The 21,524-nt window shown below is 43.3% G+C and overlaps 1 protein-coding gene across 1 annotated transcript; it reads left to right on the top strand.

Annotated features, from left to right (window-relative positions):
• Positions 1-13,898: 13,898 nt before the first annotated feature.
• LOC309665221 (spermatogenesis-associated protein 31E1-like) lies at positions 13,899-20,376 on the top strand (the record flags this gene model as incomplete). Its single annotated transcript, XM_082471416.1, has 3 exons — positions 13,899-15,270; positions 15,854-15,914; positions 16,191-20,376. The coding sequence occupies exons 1-3, from the start codon at positions 15,249-15,251 to the stop codon at positions 20,374-20,376; spliced, it is 4,269 nt and encodes a 1,422-aa protein (XP_082327542.1). The 5' UTR covers positions 13,899-15,248.
• Positions 20,377-21,524: the final 1,148 nt, after the last annotated feature.

Consider the following 21,524-nt stretch of genomic DNA (forward strand, 5'->3'; position numbering starts at 1 on the left):
GGCCATCTGTGCGGGAGAACAGAAAGCTGCATTCCTGCAGGAGGTCTCTCTAAAGGAGGCCATGCAGCCCAAGGAGGCGCACAGAACTCCAGAACCGACATACATTCATGCTGTGTGTGACCTGCCTTTATCTAAACCTCTTTCTGTCTCACTAGAACTTCTTACTACCTGGCATGATTTACCCAGCATTAGCCCCAAAACTGCAGTAAACTTTCTGGGAAGAGAATAACTTTCCAGTTGGAAAACAGTATTCTTTGCTCTCCCAATGGCCTTACCTTCTGGGCCCCTGACTCTGCCTAGGCACCTCTGCCGCTGAATTGCTCTCACTGACCACCCGACTTTCTTTTGCTTCTGTCAAGATCCCTAAGCCCCCTTTAATGGAAACACAGAGTGTTCAATGACAGTTGCAGGAATACCCATCAAAAACGGAACACAAGTCACTGACCTATTAGAAGACATTGCAAACCAAATAATTAGCTATTCTCAAAATCAAAGCTCACACTGGAAGCCAGAACTCCCAAAGCCAAGGAAACTACCTGACTGACAAAAATGTTAACATAGCCACTTCCCAAGAAAATTTGTCCTCTGCCACCTACATACTTCCCCTTGCTCAATCTTTTTTACAGATGGGAAACTCTACTTAAGGAACCTATGGCACAACAGCCTGCTAAAACCTGAGGCTGAACAATCTCATTGGAAACAAGCTGGATGTTTTGCCACCCAGATGGATTCTGGAGACACCCAGATGGCCACTTGGTCTCTTCTTGGTTACTTGCCGAAAATTTAGTACACAGCATCCATAAGGTTACACATCAGGACAAAGGGAATCTTGAAGATCTCTTTTACAAGTATTGGTGGGACAAGGATGAAAGCTAACTCTTTTATATGGCCCAGGGATCATGTATTAGTATTTCTGTGCTTTTGTCCAATGCATGGCTAAAGTTGTAGAACTGAACCTCTCTATTTGTGTCTGTCTGTATGTATTTTTGTCTATGAACGTGTAGTAAGTTTCTACCTTTGGATGGTATTACAAAATTGCACTATGAAATTTCTTAAAGAGAATTCTGTTTTGATTAGCTTAAACATAAACAAACACACATAAATTGAATAGTTCTAAAATTACCAGAAATTAAGGAAACTGAACTTCTGATATTTTCATATGCTTAAAAATGTATTCTTATGGAAACTAACTAAAAAGTTTGTAAAATTCAAGTTTACATAATTAAGGCAAATCTTTGTCAAAAAAGACTAGCTTAATATTATTGGTTTAATAAAAACAGCTATGTTTTCAACATCATACATTTTTATTCTACCTGGATATGCTCTTCCGAAACTTATAAAATTTTTCTGATTGAATAAACTAGCATTGTATCTACCAGATGTTTCAGATTATGAAAAATGTAAATTTTTGTTTAACCAAATTGAATCATTATTCAAACCAATCTTAACAGTGCTTATGCTTTGTGGTATGAAGATAGTTTCCAAGATCTTTAGGTAACTTAAAACATTAGACTTATGCTAAACTGAGTTAAATAATAGTATTCTTTAGATACCTATACATTTTTAAATAAGATAAAATACTGAAAATTAGTTACTAAACATAATTTTAAGTTTATATGATTTTGCCTCTAATTTTCACATGGAAAAGAGAGGGTACAGACTTTTTACTTACTATAATATTTTATGTTAATATTTCTCTTCTTCATTTTAGAATCCCTCTTTTAAGATGCCTGATCTCCAGAACTCTAAAACGCTCATCTTTTCCCACTTCCTCTCAACAATTGTTCAAATGATTTTGCAGGAACAACGCCAAACAAGAGTCTTCAGGAGATTATTCCTTAGACCCAGATTTGCCCCACTCAAAGGTTTATGATTGCCTCTGTGTTGTTCAACAATGAATGACATTTCTTGGTCATGAACAAAACTGAGGCCCAACAGTTTTGAATTTTACCTGTGATTTGTGATCTCAGAAAATAGCAACAGTTAAGAAATCACCCTATCCTCTGTTTTCTGAAATCCTCCACCTTTTGTGTACCACAAAGAACCACCCCACTTAAGATAAGATTTGCTACCCAGGCCTTCTCAGGATTCCCCTAAGACCTGGAGATCACTCCCTTGTTTATCTGTGACCAGGGAAACACCAACTTTTCCCCTTTTGCCTTAACCTGCTGATAAGACCAGGCACTGATCTCTCAACTTCCCTTTCTTTGTTCCATGAATGATTAGCTGAGCTCAGAACTGTCTGTCCTTCTAAAACTAGCCAGACACAGAGATGAACCTTCCTGTTCATCTAACTGACTGAGACTTCACCTAATTGCAAAATAATTCCAACTGTAAATCAGCCCCACCTGTAACTTTTCTACTTTCCCTAAAAAAGTCTAAGGCAAAAACCACCCTGCAAGACATTCTGATCTTCTTATTGCAAAAGCCTGAATAAAATCAATCCTCTTGTTTATTTTTTGTCTTTGAAAACATGAATAAGGGCATATATATCCAGCAATCTATGTGGGCATATTCTGTTACATACATTAATGGGGCATACATAGCTACAGTGACAGCTGTATTAGCATCCTAAAAAGAACTAAATAATCTATATAGCCAAATGAGGGACAATGTGGAGAGAATCACCTGGAGTGGGGTGGAGAAACTGACTTAAATGTGCTAATTTTTCCAGGATTTTTTACTTTTCAAAAATTAGGAACTGAGGGCAAGAGATCCACCATTAATTTATTTGAGACAGTTTCATAATTAAGCAAGTACACTTAAGGAACATATTAAACTACTACTTTGGGAATAATTTTAGAATAACAGCAAAGTTGCAAAAATAGTACAGACTGTTCCTTGTACCCAGTTTCCCCTAATGTTTCCATTTTATCTCCTCACTTAAGAGTGTAAGTTATACTTCTTAAATTTTTTATGGTTTCTTTAGAGTTTACAATATGCATTTTTAAAATAATCTAATCCCACCTTGAAATAACACTACACCACTTGATGGGTGCAGGAACTTTATAACATAGTATTCCCAATTCTTTTCTCCCATCCTTGTCACGTGGCTGTCATTAATTTCACTTATCCATGTGCCATAATTCCTTAACACATTGTTACTATTGTCCCTTAAAACAGTTATATGTTATCCATTAGGCCACCAGGGCTGATAAAAGTTATTTTTTAGATTGATTAAGAAGCAGAAAACTCAAGGATTTAATTTTACCAGCATTCATTTCTCCTTGGAAGTTCCTCCTTTATGTAGATATAATTTTCTGATCTTTGTCAGTTGTTCTGTTTTTAATGTTTGTGGTAACATAGGTGCCAAAGGCTTCAAATTCCTCTAATGTCCTTGTTTTTGTCTCTCCTCTTTTTTTTTTTTTTTTTTTTAATACTTATTTATTTGGCTGAGCCGGGTTTTAGTTGCGGCATTCAGGATCTGGTTCCCTGACCAGGGATCAAACCTGGGCCCCCTGAATTGGGAGCACAGAGTCTTAATCACTGGACCACCAGGGAAGTCCCTTGTCTCTCATCTTGATTTTGGGGTTTCCCTAAGTACTGTTGCTCAGCTTGAGTCTGTGTCTTGCAGTTCTCTTGGCTGTGATCTACTCTTAACTATCCTGGAGGCCTGCGGGTGTGATGGTGAACTGTGAGGGAGGGAAAACATTCTATAATCTTGCAGTAAATCCCAGTCTCTAGTGGGACTCTGTTTGAGGGTGTGGCCTTCACAACTGTTTCTGACTCTCCCCAAGGATATGGCTCTTTCCCCTGCCGCTACGCCTTCCCTTGGCTGCAGCATTTCCTTGAAGCCCTATCCCCTGCTGACATGTTCCCCCAACACACCGCATCACATGAGAAAGGAAGGATGTAGAAGGCTGAATTGGGGGAGAATTTATTTCCTCTAGCTGGGATAAGATTTCAGAATTGCACTCTGGCCAAGTCCTTTCTCTGGAGAGTAAGATTCTGCTACAAAGAAAGCTCCATTGCCACCCCTTCGTCCCCACCCCCTCCAGAGCCACCAGGGCACCTCTCTCCATCCTCACCATGAGAGCCTGCAGGGGTTCCTGAAGGGAATGCCCCCCAAGAGTCTGGCCCCCAGGATTTTCTCCCTCTCAACTAGTCATCCTTGGCTTCCAGCAGTTTGTCAAAATTACCTTTTAAGTCATCCTGCTAGTCTATGGCTCCTACTGCAAGTAAGCAGATCTTGGCTCCTATATCTCTCTGGATGTGCCTGTCTCTCCAAATTTTGGGGTGACAATTAGCCTTGCAACTTTAGTTCTTTGATGAGTCTATGAAAACTTGCTGATTTCCAGTTTTTCCAGATTTTCCTTATTCTAAGGATAGGAGTGATGACTTCTGGAAACTGCTTCTCTTAATGTTAACATCTTATATAACCATAGTACAGTTGTTAATACTAAGAAATTAACATTGGTACTACACTACTAAGTAAACTGCAGACTTCATTCTACTTTCACCAAGTCTTTCCATTAATGTCCTTTGTCTGTTCCAGATCCAAATAAGAATAACATGTTGCATTTAGTTACCTATCTGCCTAGTCATCCTCAATCTGTGAGAGCTTCTCAGTCTTTTCTTGATTTTCATGACTTTTTCAAGTTTGAATATCTCTCATTTTGCTTTTTTCTGATATTTTCTCATGATTAGACTTGGGTTATGGGTTTGGGGGAAGCATAGTACAGAGGTGAATGCTTTTCTTATGCATCATATCGGAGGGTACATGATTTCAAGATGACTTATAATTGAGGATGTTATCAGGACCACTAGACTTAGGTGGTACCTGCCAGGTTTATTCACTGTAAAGTTATTCTTTTTCTCTCTCAAATCTCTGTTAGCTAGAAACCCAACACTAAACCCAATACATGATCAAAATAAAACTCCACTTCTTGGAGGCAGGAATATCTAAATATCTTTATATATTATTTGTAATTTTTCTGTAATTTATTTTTCTGGTCAATGATTTATTTATATAAGTATGGACTCATGGACATTTATTTTATTCTTTGGTTTATAATCTGCTATTTGGTTGTTTGTTTTGTTGCTCAATGTGTTAAAATTGTCTAGTTTAATCTCTGGGCTTATAATTCATTCAGTCTGTGTCTGTTTTAAGTAAACGAATGTCAAGTTGCTGCTTCTCCCTGCAGGTGCCTGTCACTCTCTAGAGTTCCTGTTGGTTGCTTGTCCTGCAACCTCAGTTTTAGGAAGGGTTTGAAAAAAGTCATTAATTTCCAACAACACTCTTTCCAGCTCTCTACATCTCTGAAGTCAATTGTAAAATGTTGATATCTGCCTTTCCTGCCTATCAGGAACACCTTTCCATTTATTCAGAAAAATGTTTCAGAAAAATACCTGGTAAAACATGATCTAAGAACTCACATGAAAATCATGGATGTATAATTACAATATAATTTTTGACTCATTGGTTCTATGTGCTTTGAAGTCTTTTCATCCAGGCTGGTGACATTGAAGAAAATAAAAATGGAGAGATTATTTCTTAGTTTCATTTCCATTCTCTCTCTTTGCATCACTTCCATTTGTCCCTCACTTGATGGAACCTATTACGCACATGAGGACCACGACTCTTGGCTTGTTTTACACCCACCTTATCAATCATGCTTTTTTGCCTTACAGCAATATGCTCACTCCCTGCTTTGTCCACAGTGGAGAACATAGTAAATTATCTAAAACAGAAAGCTCACATTACTCCCATAAAGCACAGAAAACAAGCAGGGGGAATGTTCATGTAACATCCCCATCAAGCAGCCCTCGCAGAGAGGTATAACAGTAAATATCAATGGCGAGAAAAAGTGAAGGCTTTTCAAATGGCCACACCTCCCAGGATCTTAGAAAGAAATGCGACGTGCATTTAGGACTCGAAGAGGTTTAAAGGTCAAAACAGGTCAGGGAGAGTAGACCTAAAACCATCTTATAGATTTGAGCAATTACCTGAGGAAAAAACCCATTTCCTAATATACCTGACAGATGCTGAGGAAGTAGTAGGGAAATGTACCATCTTGTATGATAAAACACAATAAAAACGTATTCTGACAGGAGACCAATGACATTTAAATTGTAAAAAGCTGTTTTCATCTTTCTCTCCAGACAACATTAATTAGAAAGAGATCCATACCTATGGAGGGTATTATCCAAATGAACTGGATAATCCGCAGACCACTTGAATTATTAAAAAAAAAAAGACTTTTGATTGTTGAGGGCTCAAATTATTTGTCAAAAAACAGAAAACTTAAGTTTCTCAATTGAATATTATCACAACATTAAATGATGACTCCAGAAACACTAAAATTGGAAAGGGAAGCAAAAAGTGTACTGCATATTAATGGCCTTCCTATTGTATCTTCAGCTTCTGCTGAAATAAGTAATGATTCAATAGGAGAGAAAGGGAATCTTTCTGAAATTCACCTTAATAACTGAGCAGCAGGCACTTCCTATACTTATGGCTTCTTTTATTACAGAGATAAAAAGCATCACATAGGTCAGGGAAATAATCCAATGTAATACTGATTAATTTTTTAGGGGAGGGGTCTTTATTTAACACGAGGGTTCCTCTCTACTATACACACTATTCTAGTTGGATTAGGTTTTCTGGAAGAGTTTTCTTATTGATTTACATTCTAAACACATGCCCTAAAGGCTTCATAAGAAATATACATGTAAGCCTAGAAAAGTACTGAGCAGGATTAGGTTTTAGAGTTTGTTAAATACAAGAAACAACATTAGGATTGTCAAGAATATGATGCAATAGAAAAATAAGTCATTTAACATACTGGGTTACACCAAATTCTTTTTCTGGCGTCTACTAAGGTGATCATTGGACTTTCCTCCTTTATCCTATAAATATGATGTGTAATAATGATTGATTTTTTTGAATGTGAAAACAACCTTGTCTTCATGAAATAAACTCTCTTTAATGGTTTTTGTGTCCATTCCCATTTCCCCAAGATTTTTCACTTCTTAATTTCTGGCAGTGCTAGATTTCTCTCATCCTCTTTCATTCCTTCCACCCTGCTGGAATTTACATGCGTCGCAATCCAGACATTAGCATTGTGTGTCATAGCAGAGAATGCTGAGACCAAAGAAACAGGCAAACTGGAAGACTATGGTGGAGGTCGTGGCATAGCTGTTAATAAGACCAGGAACCTTTCATTTCAGGAAGAACCACAATCTCCCTCATAAACATAGATGCATAATTCATAAACAAATCATAAGCAAAATATAGCACAGTGAAGATAAGATTTGTGATACTAAAGTCAACACATACATTGTCTTCAGATCCAATGACAACCCATATCATCTGCGGTGCATAAATGAGCAAAGGTAGTGGGCTATTTCCCCAAACTGGTACTTTATTATAAGGATGAAGGCTAAAAAATTCTATTTGGTGGCATAATAATAAATACATGATGGTTCTTATTAGTTTTCTTTTATTTCCTCCTTAGTCCCATGCTGCTATGTTAGGCATATTTTAGTGCCCAATATCTACTTATTGGCTTATTGGAAGGCCATCTTCATTATACAAGGACAATCAGGTCACAGTTGGCTTGAGCTGTGTGGTAGAAAAATACAGGACTAAGAGTCAAGGGACTGTGTGATAGGCCTATTTCTGCCACAAACTAGACATATGATCTTGGGCAAGTCACCTGGCTCAAACCCTACCTAGGCCTTGCATGGAAGAGGGACGCCTGGGCCCACAGAATCTCAGGGTTTCTCCATGTTGCTTGAATCTGCCCAAAACTGTCCCTGCTCTCCAGAAATTTGCTATCTAGGAGAAAAGTCAGACATATCCATAGATGATTCCGCTATCAAGCAAATGCTAAGTGGTTTGACAGAAGTAGGATGATACATGTGGAGAAATGTACTTTGCAGGATTCTCTAAAATTCTCTTAAAGGAAGTTTTTAAAGAACTACACTTTGAATCATGCTTACGATGTTACAGTACTGTTGTAAAAGTGTAGAAAGAAGGAAAACCTTGATCAAAACAGCAAAGTAGGGTTGAAATGCATATCATCAGAAGTTTCAGTGAAAAGTGATACACTGGGAATTTATAGTAAGAACACCTTGACAAACTGCACAGTTATGGTCTGACATTACTAAGAGCAATTCTATTTTCAGACATGCTTGTGATGCTTTTTGTGTTAGATCCCACAGATATACATTATTTATGTCACACATAAACTATTAAACTATTAAATGGTCAGTATTTTAAATGGAACCATACCTGACACTTCACAAGTGTTATGTGTTTTTAAATACAAAGTAAATAAAATAACTCACAGTATACCCACTATCTTACTTGACATTCTTCTATATTTTTCTTAATTTGTTCCTACATCATTTGATGATAAGAGGCAATAAAGTAGCAGACTTGAATTTCAGTCCCAGCTCCAGAAAGAGACCTTTGTTTGACTTGTTAAGTATAAAGTTGTCTTATCTCTTGAGGAAGACATTAAACATGATTTTGGTGACTACTAAGAGAGTTAACTATGCAACAAATTATTCTGTGATCAAAATATGCATAAATTGGAAATAAATATACTAGCTTAGGGTAATAAGAACAACTTATACAAGACCTCTTTTGGTATAACCAAGATTATCTTTTTATCAAGTCAAAAATCATCTTTCCATAATCTGTAAGTGTTTGTATGTGTAACTGTCTAATACCTACAAAGGTGAATATCTAAGCACTCGTGTACAAAAGGGTTCAGAGAATCAATAATTTGTACTCAGGAAATGATGCCCAAGACCCCCTCCTCGGGTTCCATTAATTGGCCAAAGTGGCTCACAGGATTCAGGGAAGTACTTATATTTACCAGTTTATCGAAGGATATGAGAAAAGATATAGATGAACATTCAGATGAAGAGATACATAGGATGATATCTGAGAAGGTCGCAAACTCAGGGGCTTCTGTCCCCGCAGTGTTGGGGTGTGTCACCCTCCCAGAATGTGGATGTATTCACCCACCTGGAAACTCTCCAAATCCTGTACTTTAGGGATTTTTACGGAAACTTCCTCATGTAGGCATGTGATCAGTCATTAACTCCCTTTTTAGCCCTTCTCCTTTCTCAAGAGAATAGTGGGGTGGGGCTAAAAATGTCAAGCCTGCATCATGGCTTGGTCTTTCTGGTGACCAGCCCTCACCCAGGAGCCACCCAGGAGCCCACCCAGAGTCACCTCACGAGAGCAAAATGAAACCAAGCCCAAGCTCACTCTGCTCGCTGCACGACAGGCCAGTACATCAGGAGACGAGGTGTTGGGGTAAGGAATAATGACTTTGTTCAGAAAGCCAGCAGATTGAGAAGATGGTAGACTAGTGTCTCAAAGAACCATCTTCCTCCAGTCTGAATGCAGGCTCCTTTTAAACAGAGGAAGGGGAGGGGGAGGGGCCCACTGCAAAGCCAACCAGTGGCTGAGTGGGACTGCTGATGGTTGCTCACTCATAGCCACGTGCCTGCCCCATCCCTATCACAAAAAGACACTTTTATATAAAATAGATAACTAATAACGACCTACTGTATAGCACAGGGAACTCTACTCGATACTCTGTAATGACCTATATGGGAAAAGAATCTAAAAAAGAGTGTGTATATGTCTATGTATAACTGATTCACCTTACTGTACAGCAGAAGCTAATACAACATTGCAAATCAACTATAACCCAATAAAAATTAATTAAAAAAAAAGACACTCCTATCACCCAGGAAATCACAAGAGCTTCAGGAGCTCTGTGCCAGGCACTGGTGGCAGAGACCAATATATATTTTCCATTATCTCACAGAATCATATTGGAAGGTGATTCCTTGCATGCCCAAGCCTGATTTTCTAGGTCAAGATGAGACTCACATTTCAGTCATAAGTCCCCCTGCAAATGAAGCAGAACTCAGGACCCACCATGATCTCCATTGATTCTAGTTGTCTAAATTAGGGACCTCCATGCTCCTCAGGTGCCCTAGTTGTTCACACTGAGGACTGTCATGCCCCAGTGACAATATCATAAAGGGTGAAGAGACTGTAATAAAAGCAACAGTAGATGCTAGAGACATGTTCTTGAACAGGTACATTCATGACAGTATGGCCAATAAATATTTCACATATTAAGAAAAATTAACCAGCTAGTGATTAAAAAGTACAATCCCTAAGTGAATACCCAATTCCACCTGCCAAAAGGGATGTCCAATGATGTCATAGGGGATTTCCTATAAGACTCAAAGTGCCCTCTCTATAAGGTACAGGCAAGACTCGAAGCTCCAGGGTCTGGAGAGGGTAGGGTAGGAGGGGGAAGGCAAGGTGTATTCTGAAAAAGAGAATATGTGTAGAACACACTAGGGATATCAGAAAAGGCTACTGTAGATGACTTTAACCCAGGCCTTGGTCCTCCAGTCCCAGTGTCTACTCTAAAGATGAGAACCTAAGCTCACCTAACCCATTTCTGACTTCTGGGTGTTCCACACATGTTTCTAAACTCTGGAGAATGGAGACTGTCTATTTTGGGCAGAGTGAGAAGAAATGTGGTCAAGACAATATACAAAAGATTTAGAGAAAATGAGGACATGCTTAATTTTTGGATTTCAATATACTGCATTGGTCTGTCAAAATGTGTGTGTGTGTACAGTTTTTGCGAAGCTTTTCTAACTTCAGAAGTATAAAATGTTACTAACACAAAACATATCATTTAGAGGTTAAATTACTTATCTTTTTGTTATACTTGGTTTTGTAAATTTGAAATAATCATCATTAGTTTGAATTTTTGTGTTAATTATTCTGAGTGAAGTCGGCAAAGGTGGATGGAAACTATAACAAATTAAATATTCAAAATTAAATAAGTATAAAAAAAATTCTATTTCTGGGTTGATGAAAGTAAAAAACTTATTATATGGAAAAAGTGGTGTTCATATTTGCAACAATGTGGATGAATCTAGAGGACATCATGCTAAGTGAAAGCCAGAGAGAGAAAGGAAAATACTGCCTATTATCAATTATATACAGAATCTACACAGAAAAAAGTCAAACTCATAGAAACAGAGGAGTGTTTGCCAAGGGCTAGGGTTGGGGGAAATAAGGAGAGGGTGGCAACAGGGTACAAACTTTGTATGAGATGAAAGTCTTAGGATCTAATGTACAACATGGTGACCAGAGTTGATAATACTGTATTGTATAACTGAAATTTGCTGAGAAAGTATTGATACAACTTAAATGTAAATATGCGAGATGAAAAAACGATGGAATTGTGAACAAAGGAGATTCTGAGAGTTAAAATCGTTGGGAAACAGCCAAAATCCTGGGAGAATTTCAGAGTTTCAAAGGCTATGAAAATGGTGGGTTCAAGCCGAGATCCCCAAGAGAGCTGAGGAACCAGGAAAAATGTGATTTCCAGGTGGAATGGATAGAAAATTGACTAAGGTCTAGAAGACCCATGAGGGTCGAGGGATAGAGCTGTGGGGCGGATGGTGGGGAGGGGCCGTGGTCCAGCCTCCTCCTCTATTACTCCCTCCCCAACCCTCAGGAGCCCTTTGTGACCAGACCACAGCTCTATGATGTAGGCCTAGGACATCAGTCCCCAAGTACACATCCTGTGCTCAGTTGCCTGAAGCCAGCAATGTGATTCAGATGATGGAGAATCCTCTCTTTTCTCTGAAAAGCACTTTTGATACTTGGCTGTACTCCAGTCGCACTTCCTGGGCGAGTGCCACCATCCTTGGCTTTCTGTGTGGACTGGGGCTCTATTTCCTGTTACTCTCCTACCTCCAGAATAATCTATCTTCACCACCTCCTAGGAAACATGGAAACGTCACGAAGGTAAAGAACCCTTGGGCCAGACCCACAAGCACATGCTTCTCCCTTCTTTTCTATTATTATTTCCACTTTTCTGAATCACCTACAGAGACTCCTGAAATGGGAAAGAATTGTTGATTTCCAGTTTTTCCAGATTTTCCTTATCGTAAGGATAGGAGTGATGACTTCTGGAAACTGCTTCTCTTAATGTTAACATCTTATATAACCATAGTACAGTTGTTAATACTAAGAAATTAACATTGGTACTACACTATTAAGTAAACTGCAGACTTCATTCTACTTTCACCAAGTCTTTCCATTAATGTCCTTTGTCTGTTCCAGATCCAAATAAGAACATGTTGCATTTAGTTATCTATCTGCCTAGTCATCCTCAATCTGTGAGAGCTTCTCAGTCTTTTCTTGATTTTCATGACTTTTTCAAGTTTGAATATCTCTCATTTTGCTTTTTTCTGATATTTTCTCATGATTAGACTTGGGTTATGGGTTTGGGGGAAGCATAGTACAGAGGTGAATGCTTTTCTTATGCATCATATCGGAGGGTACATGATTTCAAGATGACTTATAATTGAGGATGTTATCAGGACCACTAGACTTAGGTGGTACCTGCCAGGTTTATTCACTGTAAAGTTATTCTTTTTCTCTCTCAAATCTCTGTTAGCTAGAAACCCAACACTAAACCCAACACATGATCAAAATAAAACTCCACTTCTTGGAGGCAGGAATATCTAAATATCTTTATGTATTATTTGTAATTTTTCTGTAATTTATTTTTCTGGTCAATGATTTATTTATATAAGTATGGACTCATGGACATTTATTTTATTCTTTGGTTTATAATCTGCTATTTGGTTGTTTGTTTTGTTGCTCAATGTGTTAAAATTGTCTAGTTTAATCTCTGGGCTTATAATTCATTCAGTCTGTGTCTGTTTTAAGTAAACGAATGTCAAGTTGCTGTTTCTCCCTGCAGGTGCCTGTCACTCTCTAGAGTTCCTGTTGGTTGCTTGTCCTGCAACCTCAGTTTTAGGAAGGGTTTGAAAAAAGTCATTAATTTCCAACAACACTCTTTCCAGCTCTCTACATCTCTGAAGTCAATTGTAAAATGTTGATATCTGCCTTTCCTGCCTATCAGGAACACCTTTCCATTTATTCAGAAAAATGTTTCAGAAAAATACCTGGTAAAACATGATCTAAGAACTCACATGAAAATCATGGATGTATAATTACAATATAATTTTTGACTCATTGGTTCTATGTGCTTTGAAGTCTTTTCATCCAGGCTGGTGACATTGAAGAAAATAAAAATGGAGAGATTATTTCTTAGTTTCATTTCCATTCTCTCTCTTTGCATCACTTCCATTTGTCCCTCACTTGATGGAACCTATTACGCACATGAGGACCACGACTCTTGGCTTGTTTTACACCCACCTTATCAATCATGCTTTTTTGCCTTACAGCAATATGCTCACTCCCTGCTTTGTCCACAGTGGAGAACATAGTAAATTATCTAAAACAGAAAGCTCACATTACTCCCATAAAGCACAGAAAACAAGCAGGGGGAATGTTCATGTAACATCCCCATCAAGCAGCCCTCGCAGAGAGGTATAACAGTAAATATCAATGGCGAGAAAAAGTGAAGGCTTTTCAAATGGCCACACCTCCCAGGATCTTAGAAAGAAATGCGACGTGCATTTAGGACTCGAAGAGGTTTAAAGGTCAAAACAGGTCAGAGAGAGTAGACCTAAAACCATCTTATAGATTTGAGCAATTACCTGAGGAAAAAACCCATTTCCTAATATACCTGACAGATGCTGAGGAAGTAGTAGGGAAATGTACCATCTTGTATGATAAAACACAATAAAAACGTATTCTGACAGGAGACCAATGACATTTAAATTGTGAAAAGCTGTTTTCATCTTTCTCTCCAGACAACATTAATTAGAAAGAGATCCATACCTATGGAGGGTATTATCCAAATGAACTGGATAATCCGCAGACCACTTAAATTAATAAAAAAAAAAAAACTTTTGTTTGTTGAGGGCTCAAATTATTTGTCAAAAAACAGAAAACTTAAGTTTCTCAATTGAAATTGGAAAGGGAAGCAAAAAGTGTACTGTATATTAATGGCCTTCCTATTGTATCTTCAGCTTCTGCTGAAATAAGTAATGATTCAATAGGAGAGAAAGGGAATCTTTCGAAATCCCCAAGAGAGCTGAGGAACCAGGAAAAATGTGATTTCCAGGTGGAATGAATAGAAAATTGACTAAGGTCTAGAAGACCCATGAGGGTCGAGGGATAGAGCTGTGGGGCGGATGGTGGGGAGGGGCCGTGGTCCAGCCTCCTCCTCTATTACTCCCTCCCCCACCCTCAAGAGCCCTTTGTGACCAGACCACAGCTCTATGATGTAGGCCTAGGACATCAGTCCCCAAGTACACATCCTGTGCTCAGTTGCCTGAAGCCAGCAATGTGATTCAGATGATGGAGAATCCTCTCTTTTCTCTGAAAAGCACTTTTGATACTTGGCTGTACTCCAGTCGCACTTCCTGGGCGAGTGCCACCATCCTTGGCTTTCTGTGTGGACTGGGGCTCTATTTCCTGTTACTCTCCTACCGCCAGAATAATCTATCTTCACCACCTCCTAGGAAACATGGAAACATCACGAAGGTAAAGAACCCTTGGGCCAGACCCACAAGCACATGCTTCTCCCTTCTTTTCTATTATTATTTCCACTTTTCTGAATCAACTTCAGAGACTCCTGAAATGGGAAAGAATAGGACATCTACTCCTAAGAATAGGACGTCATCCCTCTAAGGGCAAGCCAGCCTGGGCAGGGGATAGAGTGAACACTAGGATTTGTATCCAAAGATCTCAGACCAGTTGTCCAGGTGTGGTAGAGGGCTCCAGGGCAAGTCTCACACACAGTGACCGGAGGTCGAGGACTGGATACTGAGTTCAATCTCAGCCAGAGGACAGGCCCATGAGCAATGGATCACCAGCTGTGAACACGTGTCTCGGATGAGGGCTGATCTGCTGGCAGTGCTGAGGCCCTGAGAGCCTCAGAGCGGGGGTTGGAGTGGCCCTGGCCTCGGGAAGCAGAGACCCACCTGTTGGAGCTCAGATGAACCCGTAGTTCAGAGAATGTGTGTGTTTCTTGAGCAGAGGAACAGTGACAAAAGAAATCCAGGGTGAATCTCACATTGAAAATCCTTCTTTATGTTCTTCAGAGAAGGAAAACAGAAAATATTTTTATCCTCTTTAAAAATGAGTGAAAGGCAAGAAAAACCACAGAGCTCTGTTAGTTAAATGTAAAAAGTCATATTATGTATGAACACTGAGTGTCTGATGCTTGTCTAGAGAGGGGAGAGTGAGAATTGGGTCCCAGGTCCTCGTTTTTTCTGTCTCTCAGCATCAGACGGAGTGGAGGGGGAAACACAAGGTTAAGATGAAAAACAGAGCTTTGAAAGGTAAGTTGTGCCATTCAGCCCTGTGTGCCCCGAGGGTTAGGCCCCATCTCTCCCAGCCCTGAGGGCCCACTCCACAGGCTCCGAGGAGGCCAGTGGCAGGGCCTGTGCCTCAAGAAACAGAACCCTCAGGGAGGTTCCTGGGAAGGAGGGCAGAACCCAGATACTTCCCAGATGCCATGTGCACAATGAAGCAGTAAGGGGCCCGGAAAAGGGTGTGGCCCAGCAGGGGTGTGTGGCCTACAGTGGACCAATAGCGCCTGGATTGGGAGGCGGGACCTCCAGGTCCGACCGTGGACAAGTTGTTTAACTTTGCTCAGATTCCTCTGTGATGTGACCCCTGCCCATTGTCCCCCACAGGGAGGATGGGAGGGCAGCAAGGGGTAATGGATATGGAAGTACTTTGTAAATGATAAACCCTTTCATGAGCTTCGCCATCACTGTCAGGGATCATGTGGCCCTGGACGCTGGTGCTTGGGCTCCAATCTCCCAATGGTGTCCCCTTAAAGGGACACAGCACTCAGCCTCCTGTAAGACCCCCTAAGCCCTTGCCTTCACCACCATGACCCATTCTGCTGTTTTCCAGTTTTCAGAGATTGCCTGCAAGAGCTGGAAGAGGTTCGGGCCCTGACTTCACTTCTACAAAGGTAAAGAATCTTCCCCTTCTCTCCTGGGTTCTTCTTCCACCCAAAGCCTATGGTGTGACACCTGGGCTGCAGGCAGCCTGGGGCTGAGCTGGGAGGGGGAGCGCTGAGGGTGGGGTATGGCCAAAGCCCTGGGGTGAGGGACAGCAGGAGCACTGTGAAGTCAGCATGGGGGCTGTGGAGGGCTGTGGGCCACAGGTGCCCACCCCTGCCTGGCCTGCCCAGCCCTCCTGGCCCTGGGGGCTCCTGGCTGCAGCTTGTGCCTCATGTCTCCTGAAGCCACCTGGGGAGGCTCCCTGACAAGGGCAGCTCTCATCAGCTCTCCTATCAAGACCCCCCTGGTGAAGTGTGCAGAGCAGCGTCTGCTGGAGCCCACCAGCCCTGCAGGGAACCTTCAGAAAAGGCTGTTCCTGCCACGTGCCCATCAGCTGCCCTGGCTCCTCTGACCCAGGGCTCTTTACCTGTGGCCTCCACCCTGTCAAAAGAACCTCAAGACCAATCCAACTTGAAGAGAATCACCCTTGGCACTGTTGCAAAGAGCTCACCTCCAGGTAACTCTTTTTTGGCATCTACCATCGCAGCCATCTTGAGTCTTGGCCTTGCATGCTATCCCATTTTGTTCCTGTCCTTCTGGTGGAAGACTACCAAGGCCTTGTTCTTCCCCACCTCATCACAGAGTGAGTCCCGGCAAGAACACCTGTCCCACCAGCCACCAGGGGCCCCATTCCAGGAAGAGCCCACAGACAAGCAGGTAGAGACTGGTAGCCCCTCACTTGTCAACCCTGAAGTCCAGAAGCTGCTGGAGATTCTAATCACCAAGAAAGTAGAACTAAAGATTCATAAGGGGAAAGAAAAGGATGGGTCATTCTCGGAACAAATGAGCTCAGACTACCACCTGAACACTTTAGGGAATGTGTGGAAATCACTGGGTGCTGAGCAGGACAACACAACCCCTCAATCTTTCTGGAACAGGAAAGACAAAACAGAGCAGCCACCCGGTCCTCGGCAGCTCTTACACTCCGAGGTCTTGAGGGACCACTTGGAACTGACATACACCCAGCTCTACTGTGGTCACCCCTCTCTGCACAGCGAGTCCCTGGTGCCTACTAGGAGCTCTACTCAACAGCAGGCACCCTTTGTTTTATTCAGTGGAGTTTCTAATGGCTTTCCAGTTTCAATTCAACCTAGAATACCTTTAGGTCCTTCCCAGGCCGCAGTCTTGCCCTGCCCGGGGGTCCCACCCCAGCCTTTCACTCAAACCTTGCCTCTGTGCCAGTCCTCACCTCTGGCTCAGATCCAGGCCCAGCCCTACCTCCCATCTTCTCTCCCATTCAGACCACCTTATTCTCCACCCCAGATGAGTACCTGTGGACTAGATTGTCCTACATTTCAGAACAAGACACCATATTTTATCCCAACTGAAACTCAATGTCTGAAATGCCCCTTGTTGCAGAAGCAACTGAAAAGTGGGAAGCCTTCATCCTCTGTGGTCAAAAGATCTCAGAAAGGCTTTAGCCAACTCAATCTCAACCTTCCCCAAGAGAGGGGGCGCTCTCAGGCCCAAAGGTCAGTTTCTATTCATCATGAGGACTTAATTGGCCCTGATCTCCAGAAGCAACATCTTCAAAAGAGGCTCATCAAAGATCAAACCAAGAGGGGCCTGTGCCTCAGTATCCACCTGTCTCTGTCTCTGGAATTGAGTTCCTCTCAGTGCCAATTTTTAAGGACTTATCAGGCACAGGGCAAGCAGGGACCCTGGCAGCCCTCTGCTTTTACAGGCAAAAGGAGACTGGACCCACAGAAGATAAGGTCCAGGCACCCTAGGAGATCCCATAGGAAGGGTCAAATGCAATTTCAACCAGGGAAGGATTTCGGCAAGGGTCTAAGGCCATGTCTGAGGAGGATCTCAAAAGCTTCCTCCGGGGCCAGGCTCCCAGGGAAGTTTCTGCAAAGAAACTCTGAAAAGGAGTCAGAAAGATACCTGATGAGGCCCTTGATGAGTGACTCTGGAAACTCTTTACCCAGTAGCCCAGAGAAGAAACATCTAGAAAAAATCTTGAAAGCCCATTTGAGCACAAAGTTGACGCAGATTAATCAAGGTTTGATCCCTGTGATTGTGCGTCAATCCTGGCTTGCTGCCAACTGTGTTTTTTCTAAGCCCCACCCTCACGAGGAAATCAGAAATCTAGCACCCTTGAAGTCTTGGAAACCCTGTGTAAACTCCTCCTGTATGCTTTCCTTCCTCAGTCCAAGCATTCAGCAGATGCTGGAAGCACATATTATAAGGTGGCGGGTAAGGCACAGGTGGGGCCTACCCAAACAGGCCTTTGAGCCCATAAATCTCAAGCCATGTGGGGCTCAACCCTTGTCCTCTCCAAGGTCCACCTTTTCCCCCTCTGCCACCTGGCAATCTGGGGCACACTCAAAAGCCAACTTTGCTAATAAGTTCTTGGGAAAACCTCAGCCCCATCAGGGAATGAAAGTGATAACAAAAGCAACAGTTCCCACCCTGGTGAGTCCCCTCCCTGTTCCCTCACCTGAGCATACAGAAATCCAGAGGGCCCTGGGAAAGACTTCACCTGCTGACAGGTATGGGCCCTCAGAGGCCCCTCTGACTGGACAGGAGGGCAGACTGCCTTATCAGATGCCCACAGTCAACCTCATGGGCAGAAGCTGGGAGAATGGGACTGTCTTGGGGTTTCCAGCCGCTAGCAAAACCCTGTCACTACCAACAAAGTCAGTTGCCCAACATCCAAAGGAGCCATGCCTTAAAACACAGGTGGCTCAAGGCCGTGCCACTGGTGAGCTCCTTCAAGACTCTCACACTGATGTGCTCCTTCCTGCAGACATCTTGGCTTCTCATAGGTCTCTTTCCAGTTCCCAGAGGGAACATGCTAGTGAGGACGCACCAGCTTTCCAGGTGGTGCCATATGACCTCAACGTGAGTGAACAGAGCAGCCAGGGGCAGCAGAAATTCAGAAAACCAAAACTTAAGGACTCATTTAAGAGCCAGAGTGAGATGTCTGTCCCAACTGAGGAGTGGAGGGGCTTTAAGAGGCTCCAACCTGGAAAGCATGAAGAAATGAGGAGCAGCCAGGGACAAGAGGAACCCAGAAAACCAAAAATTAGGGACCCGTGTAAGGGCCAGTTTGCCTCAGCTGATGAGGGGGAGGTCTGTGAGAGGCTCGAACTAGAAGAGGATGAAGAAATGAACAGCCAGAGCAAGATGTCTGCCCCAACTGAGGAGTGGAGGGACTTTAAGGGGCCCCAACCAAAAGAGCATGAAGAAATGAAGGGCCAGAGGGAGGTGCTCGCATCAGCTGAGGAGTGGAGGGGTTTCACGAAGCCCCAACCAGGACAGCATGAAGAAACAAGAAGCCAGAGCGAGACGCTTGCCCCAGCTGAGGAGTGCAGGAGCGTTAGGAGACTGCAACCAGGAGAACATGAAGAAACGAGAAGCAACCAGGGACAACAGGAACCCTGGAAAGCAAAGGTTAGGGACCCGTGTAAGGGCCAGTTTGCCTCAACTGATGATGGGGAGGTCTGTGAGAGGCTCAAACCAGAAGAGGATGAAGAAATGAACAGCCAGAGCAAGATGTTTGCCCCAACTGATGAGAGGGAGGACGATTGGAGGCCCAAACCGGGAGAGTATGAAGAAAGGTCTTCAGGACTAAAGGCTTCTCAAGCAAGTGGGATGAGCCACGCTTCTCAGGTCAGGGAAAGAGGAGAGTCCCTTGGGAGCAAACACCCCCAGCTCTCGCCAGAGAAGAGAGAGCTTTCACCAGAAAGCCAAAAATGGACAAGGCACTTTCTGCAGTATCTTAGGCACTTTCTGCAGTATCTTAGCCACAATAAAAAAGGCAAAGGAACAGAAAAATCCCTTCAAAAAGGCAAGCCTGTATCAGCCACTGCTCACCACCAGGAACCAACCAAAGGCAAATCTGTTGTAGAGAGCAGGGCTATTGATCCTCGGGCGATTGGAACAGCTGTTGGACAGGTCCTAGTAGACAAACTGGGGCTTCACCAAGGACTCTGTGCCTCAGAGTTAAATCAGCACCCAGAACAGCTCCAGGCCCCAGCAGAGGGGCATTCGTACTACCACAGGGTTCTCTCCTCTTCAGAACAGAGAAGAGTGTTGAAAGATACAGCCTACAGTCACCAAGCCACCCCCAAGGACCACAGCTACCTTAACAACAGCAGGCATACCAGAGGCAGAGGCGACAAGTTTGCCTTCCCACCCAGGGAACTGGAGTCCCCAGTCAGACCCTGCCAGCGTAGACCAAGGGTGGCAGGTGACTCAGGCCACCTGCGCCATCATCCAACATGTCCTCAAAAATGTGTTCCCTCTGGTCAACCAGAGTGTGCTTCTCATGCCTCTCCTGGTAGGAAAGCAGTGCAAGGAAAAGTGCAGGTCATGCAAAGAAAACCTGTTTCTTCTCATGTTAACACATTGTCTATGTGTTAATGGCTTCTTCCTACCACAATTTTTGTTTCCCAAAATAAATGTTTCTTCTCATGAGAGGTGGTGGCCTCTGTCTGTGCCCTGCTGGGGGGAAGGGAAGGGATCAGGGTCCACTCTTCCCAGGTGCCTGCTTTGGCTTCCAGATGGGATGGGGCCATGGAGGGAGGTTGATCCCAGCGTGGAATACCCATCCTCACCTCAATTCCCTCACTGCATTTAAGTTTCCATAATAGCAGCATTACAGAAACAAGCAACAGCATTCAGGACGTGTCAAGGTGAACTAAACCTAAAGACCTCCCCCTTCTCAGGAACCGGCTCAGTCCTCTCCTGCTCTCTCTCTACCTTGAACTTGTGGGACTGTAGGGGAGGGGTCTGCAGAGGGCTGAAATTCCCCTCAGGCTCCAGAAAGTGTCAGAGACAAGTTCACATGTCAGAATAAGGAGAGGAGTTTGGGGGCAGTGCTAGCCCAGAGTCCAGACGTGGCAGAAACCTTGCCCCCATGTCTTGGTGGGGATAGATGATGCCTGCCCTGGAAGCTCCTTCTCTCCCCGATGGAGCTGGGATTGAGGTGGGCCGGGAGCGTCACGCGTCCTCTGTCCTTCTCACACTCTGGAGCAGCGGTGAGGAGGAGGACCGCGCACTCCCAGGTCTGAGGGTGTGAGGTGACGAGCATGGAGGCCGCCGAGGGCCGTCCACCCCTGCCCCGGAGGAGAGGACAGCCCTACTCACAGTGCTCCCCGCCCCCTGGGGAACGAGCAGGGGTGTGACTGTGTGTGCAGTCACCTCACTGTCTGTCATGTGCCCCGAGGGTGGGATGCAGGGGAAGGAGGCAAGTGGCAGAGGCGCCCATAAATGGCGCAGTGACCAGGGAGCCCCTGGCGTCCCACCACCGTGTACAGGCCCAGAGAAAAGAAGTCAGGGGCCAGCGGCTTATGGTGGCCCCAGCCCAGACTCTCCCCCTACTCCAGCTCCCAGAGCCCAGACAGAGGGAAGGCCCCTGGAGCTCCTCCACAGAGGGCCAGGCTCCCAGAGGCCGTGGAGCCCCCAAGCAGGGAAGGTTCACTTCCCCACAATGTATTTAATCAACTTTCACAGGACTGGGAGCTCACGACAGACTCGCGGTCTGTGACCTTTACCTACACGCGTGGCCC

The sequence above is a fragment of the Balaenoptera physalus genome, assembly GCF_965194825.1.
Source record: "Balaenoptera physalus genome assembly, chromosome: 7".
In the NCBI taxonomy this organism is placed as follows: domain Eukaryota; kingdom Metazoa; phylum Chordata; class Mammalia; order Artiodactyla; family Balaenopteridae; genus Balaenoptera; species Balaenoptera physalus.